This window comes from Sebastes fasciatus, chromosome 3, assembly GCF_043250625.1.
Source record: "Sebastes fasciatus isolate fSebFas1 chromosome 3, fSebFas1.pri, whole genome shotgun sequence".
Taxonomy (NCBI): Eukaryota; Metazoa; Chordata; class Actinopteri; order Perciformes; family Sebastidae; genus Sebastes; species Sebastes fasciatus.
This window is the reverse complement of record NC_133797.1, coordinates 3,715,239-3,729,863: the sequence shown is the minus strand read 5'-3', so window position 1 is coordinate 3,729,863 and position 14,625 is coordinate 3,715,239. Positions and strand designations below refer to the sequence as shown.

Sequence of the window (14,625 nt, the reverse complement as noted above, 5' to 3'; positions counted from 1 at the left end):
ACACACATTCATACACTGATGGCAGAGGCTACTAAGGTGCCAACTTTGCCCATTAGGATTTAATCTAAATTCACACACCGATGGCTATGCCTCCGGGAGCAATTTGGGGTTAAGTGTCTTGCTCAAGGACACATCGACATGTGACCCGGAGCAGCCGGGGATCGAACCACCGACCTTCCGATTGGTGGACAACCTGCTCTACCCTCTGAGCCACAGCCGCCCAGCCGTTTGGAAATGTTCTTAATGTCTTACAAATAGTTATACACATACCAGGAGGACCTTGATGACCAGGTGCTCCAGGGGGCCCTGGAGGTCCTGGTGGGCCAGGCAAGCTAGCCATTGAGGAAAGTCCTGTTAGAAATAAAAACATAGAGGGTGTAAGTGTGTGTATTATTGTCCATCCCACTGTTATGCTTGATACTACTACCAAATGGTGCCAAAGTAAGGACGTAAAGAAATAGAGAGGTACTCACTATCGGTTTGTGTAGCACTGACAGTTTCTGAACTTGTGACACTACCAGGCTCGCCAGGTTTTCCTTGCTCTCCCTTTTCGCCTTTCTCTCCTTTTTCTCCCTTAGGTCCTAAATGATGATATCAATGTACCATCACAGAAAAAATATCTGTTCAATATGGATCAACAATCATCACATCCATCTGTCAGTTTTTAACCCATCTCAGATGCTTAACATGGGTCAAGAATTTGGATTTACCAGGTTGTCCCGGAATACCAGCGGGGCCAACGGGACCAGACAGACCATGGATTCCAGCAGGACCTGGAGGCCCAGCGGGCCCCGGTAGTCCGGGGATGGCCACAGTATTGGAGCCAACTAGAAACAAAATGCGAGAGACAATCACCAGTTACATTTTACTTTGTGTTTTCCTAAGGTTTAAATGTCTAGTTAGTACAAGTATTGCTTTGTTGCTGTTCTTACTTGGAGCGATGATTTTACCAGGTGATCCTGGTTCACCTGAAAGGCATTTTACATTTGATTACATGATGAAACTTTCCATTATAGACATATGCGTTGTTAAGAAAGAGAGAGAGAGAGAGAGAGAGAGAGAGAGAGAGAGAGAGTAAATGGTTGACAAGAATCTTTGCCTGGTTGTGATTATTTCACTGAACAAAACATAACATGGTGTCAGAAGAGGATTACTGTGTGATGAGTCTGATGGAAAGAAGAAGAGTAGTGTTGAGTGCCAAAAAAAAGGCAGCAATCGCACAAGTTGTAGGACAGAGACCGTGGAACAGTTTGCCGGTAGCTTACGGCTAACTTCAGGCAAGACGCCCCTCCACCCCTGCAACCCCTCCAACCCCTCCATCATCGATGCAGTTTGATGGCAATCTCGCTGAAAATTTGAAACGTTTCAAGCAGAGATTCAACATACACCTTAACAACGGCTTACAATTAGACAAGGACGAGTTGACACTGAATTTCCCGACGGAGAAGTTTGAGGAGTACTTTGTACCAAGCACAGATGTCACATATGAGAGATACAAGTTCTTTATATGTGATCAGAAACAAGAGATTAGTTTTAATAAATATTCACATTGGACAAGTCCTGTGTTTTCAGAGAATTGAAAGACAAGCTCATATAAAAGACAAAATAGTCGCGGAATTCCAGATAATGGACTCAGAGAACGGTTACTGCGCCAGAAAGACCTAACCTTGGAAAAGGCTGTGCACATGTGTAGGGCAGAAGAGACCACGCGGGCACAAGCTAAGAAGCACACAGTGTTGTGTACAGGGAGACTCTATTGAGAAAGCTGAGTACGTAGTACCAGTGACGGTGAATGACACAATTGTACCATTCAAGCTTGATACTGGAGCCCAGGTAAACCTGATGTCTGTAGCTGATTACGAAGCACTCACAAGGAAAAAAGGAAAAATCAAAGTGACTGCCTACACTGAATGTTCCAGTTAAAGGGCGCTGTGTGGTGACGTTCAGACAAAGCGGCCGGTGCCTGAAATCTCAGCTACTTATTGTGGATCAGGATGTACAACCCATACTGTCTCATTGCATGTGTAAAGCTCAACTTGATTAAGTCTATGTGGTGAAATCACAGCCCCAGAATGATCAAAACTCATTCTTGGAGGAGCATGAGGATGTTTTCGAGGATGTTTTTGGGGGCTTGCCAGGCGTGCACACAATCCATCCATCCTTCCATCCATCCATCCATCCATCCATCCATTATCTGTAACCGCTATTCAGGATCGCCCAGCTGGCATTGGGCGAAGGCGGGGTACACCGTGGACAAGTCGCCAGACTATCACGGGGCTGACACATAGAGACAGACAACCATTCACGCTCATGCACACAATTCATGTGGATGAAAATGTGACTCCTGTTGTTCGTGCGTGTAAGACGCCATTTGCACTGAGAGAAAAGCTGCAGCAGCAACTTGTGCACATGGAGAAGCTAAATGTCGTACAAAAAGTTGAAGAACTTTGAAGAACTGGGTAAGCTCTCTGTTGACTTTGATAGGAGAATGGATTATTGAGAGTATGCTTGAACCCAAGAAACTTGAATAAGGCGATTAAAAGTGAGCATTTCAAGTTGCCCACCAGAGACGAGATCATGTCACAGTTTGCAGGCGCCAAGTGGTTCAGCAAGCTCGATGCCTCAACTGGGTTTTGGCAAATGACTCAAGACTCAAGACTGTGCACTTTTAATACTCAAGAGGGGGCTGTGTGCACTGGAGGTCTACCATAAAACAATCCACATCATCTATGAGCACATACCAGGAGTTAAAACCATGATGGAAACACAAATGATTCCATCGTAACTGTGCATGCTGCCACATCTATCACAGTGTGGTGGTACCTGGGGGACCAACATCTCCAGGAAGTCCAGGTGGTCCTCTCACACCAGGAAGTCCATTCGAACCTGTGTCACCTGCATACAGGGAGACTCTAGATTACAATCTTTACCTCAACGACAACCCTAAATAATCTGGGATTGTTCTCTGGCAGCTGTGACAGAATGGTGTAATGGTTGGTACCTACAGAATAAACTCCTCTGATGAGGTTTAGTGCAGTTCTCATTATATCCCTCTCTAATCTTGACATGATATTAATGTATTTCAACACTATTGTGAAGCTCCTCTCCTTACCTGCAATTCCTTTAGATCCCCTTGGTCCAGCAGGTCCTGGTTCACCTTTAACCATGAGAACACCATAAAAAGCCTTAACAACACCTTTGAGGATTTGTAACTTTCATTTGTCAGACTGTTTAAATGAACATTTGCAGAATCATATATTATATTATATAATATCTAGCTAAAGTTGGCTAAGATTTGGCCACATTAGCCAAAAGCCACTGGTCATACCAGACCAAGTAAGATTGCAACCATCCGGTGGCGCCATTGTAGAAGCGTAGCGGGTTCTGTGTCATTTAAATAGACCATTCATCTTTTACACTTTTTAATTGAATAGCTGCTGTAATGGCAACTTGTTATTCATGTTGTTTGTGATATGTGAGTTATTCTGAAACACACCTGCTGATCCCCTTTCTCCTTCTTTTCCTTTGGTTCCTGACAGCCCTGGTGTTCCTCGATCACCTGCATTGATAACAACAGAAAGTGTCAATGGCGCTCTTAGAAAGTTGGTCTCAACTGAAAATATTGATTTCTTCAGTAAGTAATCGTGTAATAAGCGGGATAATGTACAGCTAGCGGATCATTGTTGTGAAAGAATCCCCTTCAGGGCGATGAGAGACGATGAACCCTACAAGGTACCTTTTGCTCCTGGTACTCCTGCTTCACCCTGGAAACCCTTTGGACCTGGAGCACCTGCACACAAATGATTACAGATTTAACATGTCTGCCGATCAATAGGACATAACCGACATAATCAGAAATTCATGTGGAACTGAGTCTTTACCGGGGCTTCCTGAGGTACCCTGCTCTCCCGTGGCACCTAAAACAAACAAGCAATGTAAGGTGGTCGCAAGAGCACATCCAAAACTGTAGTAGGCCGGTGCTGGACCAGTAGAAGACAGCAACGAAAACCGTAGAAGAAGGTCCTGCAAATTATTTTTATGATTTGTGCAAAAATGCCTATAGGTCCTGGATCTCCTCTCTCCCCTTTTAGAGAGTAGTAATCTGAAGAAGAGCTTGTGCTCGAAATGCCACTTACTGGAACAATAAATTGCACTTAAAGGGAGCTACAATGTGCTGAGCTTCTTCTACGTTCTACCTAAAACAAACAAGGAAATCATGGTGGCCACTGATTTTGGCATCTATTCCAGTGAGTCAGTTTACCATGTCGGTTGTATTAGTGATTTAGAGTTAAAGTGATTTGTATATGGCCTAAAATATGCAAAAATATTGGTGTGGTCCTTGACCTTACCTTTCGGCCCCACAGGTCCAGCAGCACCATCAGGACCGGGACGTCCTGCCTCGCCTTGAGATCCTGTCCCAAACCAGGTTTCATTATCAATGAATAACTTTCCATGATTCAACATGGGTGACATAAACATGTTCTACCTCTGTCTCCTTTCTCTCCAAAACCTGGAGGTCCAGCCTCTCCGCGGGGGCCTATCAGTCCATCCCGGCCCCTCTGGCCCGGTGATCCCTCGGAACCTGGGTCACAAAGGAGGAGAGACTCAGACCATGATTTTTTCTTACTCCTGCTGTCTGCTCATCCTCAAAGAACAAAGACAATGTTCTAAACTTAACACTACCTGCACTTCCCTTTGGTCCCCTTGGTCCTTCCAATCCTGGGTGACCCATCTGCCCAGGAGGGCCTAAAGAAATAAGATATATGAGTGGAGAAGGAACCGGCAGAGTTTGTCACCTCTGTGGAAAGGAAAAAGCTACAACACATTTGTTGTCAGTCTCACCTGGCAGGCCAGGAAAGCTGCTGTCACCTGCAAAAGACCAATTTCTAGCCGTTATACAGCTTAGTGTATATAACACACTGCCGAGGTTTGGTATTAATACATATGCAGGACACTTTCTCACCTTTTTGTCCGAGCAAGCCTGGATCACCTGTAAAGAAACAGCCAGCCTTATGATGGATTTCAACAAAATATCAATCTCCAAATTTTTCTTATGATTTGTGCAAACATGCCTTTAGGTCCTGGATCTCCTCTCTCCCCTTTTAGTGAGTATGCAAGTGTATCTAAAAGTAGAAACGAGTTAGGATCAATCAAATTCGAATGTCCAAAAAGTTGTTCCACTGACGAATGGGTTGATTTATGAGCTTATGTGAAGATAACTGATCAGAGTGTTATATTTCTGTACCTCTTACAGCATCCGAGCGGAGTTCAGCCCTGACCAGCTGCTGAACGGCTCTCTGCAGAGCGGCGCTGCCCTGTCCTGGTCCACTCCCTGCGCCTCCCCCAGGCCCAGCAGCCCCCAGGTTGATCCCATTGTCGGAGCGGGTCAGGGTGGACCCAGAAGAACTCCTGCCGATGTATGACGAGTCCAGAGGGTCGATGATGTTGATGCCAGAGGAGGCTGACAAGCGGCTGGACGTGGCTGACGCAGTGCCAGTGATGGCTTCGAGGGCATCAACGCGACTCTTGAGGCGTTTCATTTCTTCACCTGTGAGGCCAGAGAGGAGATGATGGCCATGTGCAGAGATGACCTTCAATGACCCCTTATGATGGTAAATAACATGCTGCAAGAGAATGCACGTCTTACCCAAAGCGATGAGTCCAAAGAGGAGGCCGAGGAGGAGGAGGAGGCTGAGCAGGAGGCCGAGCAGCCACTTCCACCAGCTGCAGCAGGAGCAGAAGCGGAAGCCTGAGTCATCTTTTCGGATCTCTGAGAAACAAAAAGGTTCAAAGACATGTTTGTATCGTTTCTCCAAGAAGGTAAGAAAACTGAACTGGATTCATTACAGGAGCCTCCAGTGAAAATGTACAATTTACTGTAGTGTTGAGAATACATTAGAAGAAGTTTATATTCATCAATATATTGCTGAGCTAAGTCTCTTCTCATAGAGTGCTCCAGAGATGACGTATTTTTGTAGGCCAACCAGGAAGTCAGCATCACCGTGGTTCCCTCTATAAAAAGCCAATGGGATTTTTCCATTGGGTTTTGGATTGTTGCAGAAAATAAGCTCCGTGGCAAACAAAGGTTTATGATACTTACACGTTTCGCTCAGCAAGATAATCTCCACAAATGAACACAACTTCTATGATTTTACGAAAAATACGTTGAAAGTCATGCTGAAAAAAGGGAAATTCGTGTCTATGTACACAAATCAAATAGATCAAATTTTGTGACTATTTCACAAACTGTCGTGAGACTGTGTTGGAACAGATTATACAACAGATTATAGTAAAGGGAGGAAAGTAGAAATGGGACTATATACAGTACCTGCATAGGTGGCTTTGTCTTTTGTGGCAACTTTTAGGGTTGGAGCTTTAAAAAAGAAAATATGAAGAAAGAAAGAAAACATAAAAATTACATGCCAAACAAGAAATATAATGTATGTGAGGATTCTAAAAGCCAATAAGATTGGTTGTTTATCAGTTTACATTTATCATCTGTTCCTCCCTCCATTGTGCTGGATGATAGCCTCTGTTTCTCTCTCTTTAGGGAGTCCCTAGAGTAGTAGGTAGCTGCAAGACAACAGTTACAACACTGAACAGACATAGAAAAAATGCTTAACAACAATATACATCTTTGGTGATTTTAAAATGGCAAAAGTAGTCGAAGGCAGTGGGGAAGTATAGATGTACATAAGTGGTACTTTGTAGTATTTAGTATTACCAGAAGCACCAGCAGGCGGAGCAAACATGAACTGCTTCCCCGTGTCTTTGGTTATGACCAGCCGCTCGGTCTCCTTCTTGACAGGACCAATCTCCTTTTCTATCAGCACAAACTTAAAGTCTGTGCCTGAGACCTCGTCATTAATGGGACTGCTGGGTCTCACTGTGAGAAACACACAACACCAATAAAAACTCAAATCTAATGAAGACCTACTGAGAGCACTGTAAATAGTTAGCATACAGTGGTATCGTAAAGGTGAATAAGACATTTTACAAGAGCAAATAAACTTCATCACAGTCACTGAGATATGCCTCGACACATTTTATCACCTCCGCCAAGGCCGAAAGCCTAGGAAGGAGGTTGTGTTTTCACCGGCGTTGGTTTGTCGGTTTGTTGGTTTGTCTGTTAGCAGGATAACTCAAAAAGTCAGAGTTGGATTTGAATGAAATTTTTTGGAAGGGTGGGATGTGTGAACAATGAACAATCTATTAGATTTTGGTGGCAACCCGGTCATGATCCTCATTCAGGAATTCCTTTAAGGATTAGCATTAGGATCAGCATTTTTTCACATTAAACTCTGTGAAATTACAGTTGAGTTCGACCAAAGCACACTTTGTGATTGTTTGAGTAACGACGACGGTTTAGGTGAGTTTGATTTAGTTTCTGTCCAGTTTGAATGAAGTGTTTACAATGCTCGGCTACGTACAGCTGATCTCAACATAAACAAAAATACACTTGGATGATGGCACAAGCTGAACAGAGAGGGGGGGGGAGGTCTGCGCTCTCCGAGTGCCATTCTAGTTTACTATACTATTTTAAGGGCTTGTATTGTCCAACAAAACGTATATTAGGGCTGTCAATCAATTAAAATCGCATGATTGTCCATAGTTTTAATCACAAATTAATCACACATTTTTTATCTGTTCAAAATGTACCTTAAAGGGAGATTTGTCAAGTATTTAATATTCTCATCAACATGGGAGTGGGCAAATATGCTGCTTTATGCAAATGTATGTAGATATTTATTATTGGAAATCAATTAACAACACAAAACGATGACAGATATTGTCCAGAAACCCTCACAGGTACTGCATTTAGCATAAAACATATGCTCAAATCATAACATGGCAAACTGCAGCCCAACAGGCAACATCAGCTGTGTCAGTGTGCTGACTTGACTATGACTTGCCCCCAAACTGCATGTGATTATCATAAAGTGGGCATGTCAGTAAAGGGGAAACTCGTGGGTACCCATAGAACCCATTTACGTTCACATATCTGGAGGTCAGAGGTCAAGGGACCCTTTTGAAAATGGCCATTACAGTTTTTTCCTCGCCAAGATTTAGCGTAAGTTTGGAGCGTTATTTAACCTCCTTCCCGACAAGCTAGTATGACATGGTCACAAGTGACACAGATATTTTTAAACACAAATATCTAACACCTCACCTGTGGTTGTGCTGATTCCAGTGCCAGACATATTTTTCTGCACACCATAAACTGTGAGGAGACATTAAGACAATAATTTGTGATTCCTAAAAAAAATAATACCATAGAAAGGATTTTTTTATTACAGTTTTTACATTAACTGTAATGTTTCCTTATCACATCCTGACTACCATGGCATCTCTGAAATCTGTTTGGTCGCTTAGTGAAACTGACATGATATTTTAACTGTCAAAAAGTAATTTGAGCATAATACCTAAAGCCTTTTTCCCTTTTCCCATTTGTGTTGTTGTAGAAAGTTATTTTCCGGTTTAGAAAAGATTAAAAAATCCATGAATATTTTTCATTTGCTGTACATCACTGCTTTACCTATTGGTGTGTTGGTTCCAGTGGGAGAGAGGAGCATAGGGCTGGTACCGGCCAGGTTATTCTGAACACCATACACGGGAACTGAGAAAGAGAGAAAAACAACATAGTTATCTGCTGTCAGTGTCAAGCTGAGGATGTGAAATCCCAGTGGGCTGTGATATGGCGGGAAGAGAATCACCAGTGCTGCCAGCAGATAGTCCACTGCCCATGGAGGGAGAGCTGAGTGTCAGGTTGTTCTGAACTCCTGCACATGACAGAACAGAGCAGAGCAGAGCAGAGCAGATTCATATTTGTCTATCTATCACAGCTGGCAAAGAAAATTAAAACTTAAAGGTGTGCTATGCAGGAATTTTCGAAGCAATGTTTAGATTCATACACAATAATCCCTCTCAACCCTCACTTATGTCCCACTAGAAGTGTGTGGCGGTGTCTGTGAAGCCCAGTCGCACAGCAGTTTGTGAAATAGCACTTTCACCCAGGAGACCGGTGTTCGTGTCCCGTGTGAAACCACAAGTTGAAGCTGATTTATTTGTCACATTACTTCATACTTAAGTTACAGCATTTCCGTAGTTATTTTTACCCAAACCGCAATCATTTCCTAAAGCTAACTAAGTAGTTTTGTTGCCTAAACTTAACCATGTCAGTCTTTTTCTAAATTTAACTAAATAGTTTTATTTTGGAAAGAATGAAGTGGAAATTGACACGTGCGTCACGTGTTGCTGTTGGTGCATTTGTAGGAAAGTGCACAAAAAAATATGTTGTTGAAAGTCGTGCTGAGCGTCACGAAAAAAATGGAAATTTGTGTCTATGTACACAAATAAAATATATACAATTTTGTGACTATTTCACAAACTGCCGTGAGACTGTGTTGGTCTGTAGCTACAGAAACTCTGCAGCCCGCTGCCTGTATTTTATCTTTAATCACTAACAAATACTTAATATGGTATATAAGTAGTTATTAATAGTTTACTAACGTAATCAAAATGTAGTTGTTATCATCTCTTATCAGCTATGATACAATGCTTAATTTATAAACTAAGAATTTCATATTCTGCAAACTAATGATAAAATAAAATTATAGCATTACTAATAATTAGTAAACATTATTAATTATCATTTCATTGTTTGTTAACAGTAAAATAACTATTAAACAAGTTGAATTAACTATCAATGTAGCATTTATAAATGGTGGTTATTAAGAAGTGTTGCCAAACTTTCTACGGTAGAAGTAGACCCTATATGGAAACTACACAAGCTAAATTCAATTTACAGAGTTTTTTTGTGAAAGACCACACAGCCCCTCTGCGATGGTATGACCATGCAACAGCTAACTGAGAATGGTTGCATACAATAGTTCCTCTAGCAACAGCTTGCTTATGTTATTGGTTGTCATATATGACTGACCTGTGGGGTAAAGGCTGGAGGTAGCTGACAGGTTGTTGGGGTTGGTATTGTAACTGTAGCTACTGCTCACACCTCCGGGCCAAACGCTGCCATAGTGGTCTAGTAGGGAAGACAGAAAAATGGTAGACAGACAAATTAAAAACTGAGGGGCATGTGGACGCAGAAAATGTACTGTAAACCAGAGGTCCTCAGATTTTTGGGGCCAGGGACTCCTTACAGGGGAGAAAATGTTCCAAGGACCCCCTCATAATCCTAACACCGATTTATCATAATGCTTAATACCATTTGTACTCTTAGATACCGTTGGAACTAAATGTATTCTAAAACGTTTCAACCTAGATACTTCAGACCTGTTTGATAATGATAAACAGAAACACATTTCAATTTGAATCATGTTAACTTAACACCACTTTGTTTTGCCCTGATATTCTGGGATGTTGCTTTAGCTTGGCCGGCTTCATGGCTTCGTTCGCTTGTAGGCCTCCCTGAAGACACACAACGCATTTTTGCCAGTTGGTGTTTTCTCAATAAAACCAAAGTTGATAAAACTGTCGTCATATTTTCTCAATTTAGCTAGTATGGTCTTAGCATCACTTGACGATGTGGACTGACTCAAATATTTCTCCATGCTCGCCAGCTAGCTAGCTAGCTGTGCAGCAGCGGCAACGGTTTGTTCTGCCCTGAGTGAAGTGACTGATTCATGACAGATTGACGTGATGAGTCACAATCATATCAGAGTTTCTATTGGCCCCAAAGCTAATGTGGGTGGCAGTAATGGACACAATATGCTTGTTATACCACTGCGACAACGTAGTAGGTAGCTATATAGCGCTCCGCGTGTCCGTCCGTTTCGTTTCCGGAGCAGAACTCAGAAACTATTTAACTTAGGAACTTCAAATTTGGTATGATGGTTGACGGTGTGGTCTAAGTTGTGCCTTTTGGGGGTTTGAACTCCAGGGTACCCAAAGTTTTGAAATTTTGGCAAAAAAAATAAAAAAATTTCGTCTTCAATTCCATTTCCGGAGTAGAACTTGTTCCATTAGTTCCAAAAGGGCAAAACCTTTGTCCCTACTTTAGTAGGGGTCAAGCAATGAGCGGGGGTATGTGAGCAATGCTCACTTTTGCCTTGTTTTATTGATGCAAATGGTCCCCATCTGTAGATATGCACTTTTTAATGATACAGCACAATTTTATAATTTATAGCAAATCCCCACTTTGAAAATCACTGCTGTAAACAATCATACTCCATATTCTGGTAGCCTATGTAAAGGAAGCAACATGTATAAATGATAACAGATATGACAGCTGATTAGTTGGACCTGTGCTGGAGCTCTTTGTCCAAGTTTCCACGCTGGCCTTCCTGGGGATGGGCAGCGTGTTGTCAGGGGACTGAGTGGGGCTGAGGCTGGTGGAGCCGTTTCCTCTCAGCAGACGCTTCACGTCATCCAGCTCCGTCCCTGCACAGCAGAGCTAACGTCAAACGGAGGACCACGCTGTCTCTAGTTACCATTTACTTCTAATTCAAACTGACTGTATTTCATTATTTCATTGCTGCATCATACATTCGTTCTTTAGGATCATATGTGGATATGCATTGGCCATGAAGAGTCCTACTCACAACTCGCTGGAGGGGAAGCACTCTGAAGCCTGGCTCTGATCTCACTCTCTAAACAATGGACAAAATGGTTCATTGAATATCCTTATTGCTTTAACGTACGGTGACAGTCTGCAGAGTAAAGGTAAAAATTGTATTGATATGCATTGTTTATGTAATATCTATTTAAAGTGGCAGTAGACAGTTTATTTTTGGCATCATTGGGCAAGAGATTAAACTGAGTGTAAACTAGACTTCTGCTCCTCCTCATGGCTATGTTTTCAAGCTTTACAAAATCTAGCCTGTGACGGGAGACTTTGGCCAATCACAGGTCTTTCAGAGAGAGAGAGAGCGTTCCTATTGGCTGTTAATTCAACGGAGGCAGCTGTCAATCACTCGCAAACTCCAATTAAACGGTCATACTAGGCAGCTGATCAAATATATTTTGTTACTGTAATGCCAATTTCTCTCCTCAAATGTTTTCAGAATCATCTTGTAGTGTACTGTTTAGCTGTAAAATTAGAAAATGTGCTCCGGCTGGTGGGTGGTGCTTAGTATTTCCTCAACAGATCTCAACATGGCTGCCGGGTCACAAACTTTCTCATTTTATAGCTAAACAGTACACTACAAGATGTTTCTGAAAACATTTGAGGAGAGAAAAGGCATTACAGTAACATAATATTGATTCATATTTGATCAGTTTGACCGTTTGATCAGAGTTTGCGAGTGATTGACAGCTGCTCAGAGACGGCAGACTCCAGATCGGCTCTGATTGGTTGTTTTCCTCCGTTCTGTGAAATCTTGCAGATGCCATTACGAGTACCGGAGGACACAGAGGAACAAGATTTTTTTCAGATTATCTGTCTCATGGACTACTGTCAGGATAAAGTGACCGTTTTATAAAAGTAACTTTTTCGCCATCATATTGGCTCCAACCTGCCTACTGCTGCTTTAAGTGCATTGTGTCAGAGCAGCCAGTGTACCTCTGCTCTGAGTTCTCCCTCTGGTGGCAGAACTTGAAGATGCGCTTGAAGTGCCTAAAAAAGAGAAATAAATTCATTGACAGGTTGAATACATGTGCACATTCCAGAGTATAACCTGAGGTTCAAGTAAACCTTACCGTACTCCTTCCTGTTGTACTCTGGAGAGGAGTTTGTGCTTGAACTTTCTGAAACATGATGACAAAATAAAGATTATATTAGTCTTTAGTTTATTTTCTCCTCTTCAAAAAATGCTGTAAAGTAATGCTGCTGGTCCCTCATTCAAACAACAAACAGTGTGACCTTTGACCTTTCACTAACCGTAAAAGACATCTGAGAGAGCTGCTGCCATGGACATGGTCACGCTCTTCCGCTCTTTTGGAACAGGTGAAGAAGTGACTGCTGAGGACGATTCTCTCTTTGCTTCCCCAGTTCCTCCTGAACTGTAGCAAGTCTTCTTCACGGTCGATACCATCACAGAACCTAGACCCCCTTCCTTTATTCCCACTCTACCACCACTCGCAAAACCAGAGGACCCCCCTCCTGCCCCCGAGGCCCCCGAGCCCCCCGATCCCCCCGATCCCCCCGAAGCTGCTGAACTCCCTCCACCTGAGGATACGGCAGAGGAAGCTCCCAGGGTAGTGATGCTGATGCCTCCAGTGCCCTTGCCGGCTCCGGATCCACCGGAGCGAACGGCGTGGGAGCTGCTGGATGTGATCAGAACTGAGCTGCTTGTGCCGCCAGAGCCTCCTGATGCAGCTCTCTCACCTGGCCCTCCTGCGCTCAGCAAAAGATCACCTAGAGTGAAAGACAGGAATTAAAAGAGAGGAGGAGAGGATTTACCACCTCATTATGATTAATGTTCATTGTTAGTATATCATCCTTGTGTTTTTCATCTCATCTCTAAAAGGCAGGCTCATCAAATACTCAGATGACGTCCTCTGGGGGCTGAGTATGGATAATATATAATCTAATGACCCAGTTGCAGGATTGCACTTGCAAATTTCACATTTGACCTATGACATGAATACCTATTCAACTACCTATCAACTTTGTTTTTGTCATAAAATAACATTCTCAAGGTAAGTCTCTGCTTGTCTGGTATAGTGTGCCTGAACATGCCTCATTCCTCTATACCATGAAATTCTTACACTTATATGAAATGGATTTATGACACGCACATAGAACATAGTTGCTGCCGGTGTTGCTGCCCAGGGGAATGATCTTGTCTAATTAAAATGATAAGCTCTCACCTGGAAGCTTGACAGGCCTCTAACTCCTTCTATTGGCAAAATATGACAATAATTCTTTGCCTACCCCAACATACTTTAAAGCTGCATTTATTTATTTTTTGGTCCCCTGGGGGCAGCAAAACAAGATGTAAACATAACCCAGATATACAGTATAAACAACGTATAAAGTTGATTTGACGAAATTACTTATTTAGACATCCCACAGACACAGAGCAATATTAGCCTTCATTTGTATTTTGGCTACCTAACAAATGCCCTATTAGCTCTGTTTTGGTCTCCATTTAGCCTCCTTAAAAGAAAAGTATCAGGTGTTTTAGCTGCTAAATGTTCTACTATGTTCACAAGCTAGCTGCTAACTTTGCCTATCCTCTGTTTGGTGCTGGGACAGTAGCATGCAGTTAGTTTATCAAAGCTTCCGTTGAATATACACAGCTGCCTGCTGCAACTAGAAACCAGGCTGATGAAACCAGGGGGACTGAAACAAAACCGGAATAGCCGGATAAACCAAAAAAATGAGCAAAGACATTAAGAGAGCTGAGATCAGTGCAGCTTTAACTTCACAATCTACCATTCAATATACTAGTGCGGTGCCCGTTCAAAGCATGCCTGTTAGGAACACGGCTCCTATTCCTACACGTGCATACATACATACATACATACGTACGTACATACATACATACATACATACATACATTCATACGTAAGTACAAACATACATACATACATACTGTACATACATACATTCATACATACGTACGTACGTACATACATACATACAAACATACATACATACACACATACATACAGATATACAGTACATACATACATACATACATACAGTACATACATACAGTACAT

General features: G+C 42.4%; 1 protein-coding gene across 1 annotated transcript in view; it reads right to left on the bottom strand.

Moving 5' to 3' along the window:
* LOC141765102 (uncharacterized) overlaps positions 1-14,625 on the bottom strand; it is a 29,117-nt gene that overhangs the window by 10,153 nt on the left and 4,339 nt on the right. Inside the window, exons 3-31 of the mRNA XM_074631007.1 lie at positions 12,836-13,312; positions 12,655-12,702; positions 12,518-12,571; positions 11,559-11,606; positions 11,260-11,397; positions 9,941-10,039; positions 8,715-8,780; positions 8,537-8,617; positions 8,171-8,221; positions 6,725-6,886; positions 6,490-6,573; positions 6,329-6,373; positions 5,648-5,770; positions 5,246-5,548; positions 5,073-5,123; positions 4,964-4,990; positions 4,843-4,869; positions 4,684-4,746; positions 4,487-4,582; positions 4,350-4,412; positions 3,882-3,917; positions 3,737-3,790; positions 3,497-3,559; positions 3,113-3,157; positions 2,824-2,895; positions 933-968; positions 711-827; positions 474-581; positions 271-351 (exon numbers count right to left, since the gene is read on the bottom strand). Of these exons, the coding sequence (XP_074487108.1) occupies positions 271-351; positions 474-581; positions 711-827; positions 933-968; positions 2,824-2,895; positions 3,113-3,157; positions 3,497-3,559; positions 3,737-3,790; positions 3,882-3,917; positions 4,350-4,412; positions 4,487-4,582; positions 4,684-4,746; positions 4,843-4,869; positions 4,964-4,990; positions 5,073-5,123; positions 5,246-5,548; positions 5,648-5,770; positions 6,329-6,373; positions 6,490-6,573; positions 6,725-6,886; positions 8,171-8,221; positions 8,537-8,617; positions 8,715-8,780; positions 9,941-10,039; positions 11,260-11,397; positions 11,559-11,606; positions 12,518-12,571; positions 12,655-12,702; positions 12,836-13,312 (2,718 nt within the window). The remainder of the gene's footprint in view (positions 1-270; positions 352-473; positions 582-710; positions 828-932; positions 969-2,823; positions 2,896-3,112; positions 3,158-3,496; positions 3,560-3,736; positions 3,791-3,881; positions 3,918-4,349; positions 4,413-4,486; positions 4,583-4,683; positions 4,747-4,842; positions 4,870-4,963; positions 4,991-5,072; positions 5,124-5,245; positions 5,549-5,647; positions 5,771-6,328; positions 6,374-6,489; positions 6,574-6,724; positions 6,887-8,170; positions 8,222-8,536; positions 8,618-8,714; positions 8,781-9,940; positions 10,040-11,259; positions 11,398-11,558; positions 11,607-12,517; positions 12,572-12,654; positions 12,703-12,835; positions 13,313-14,625) is intronic.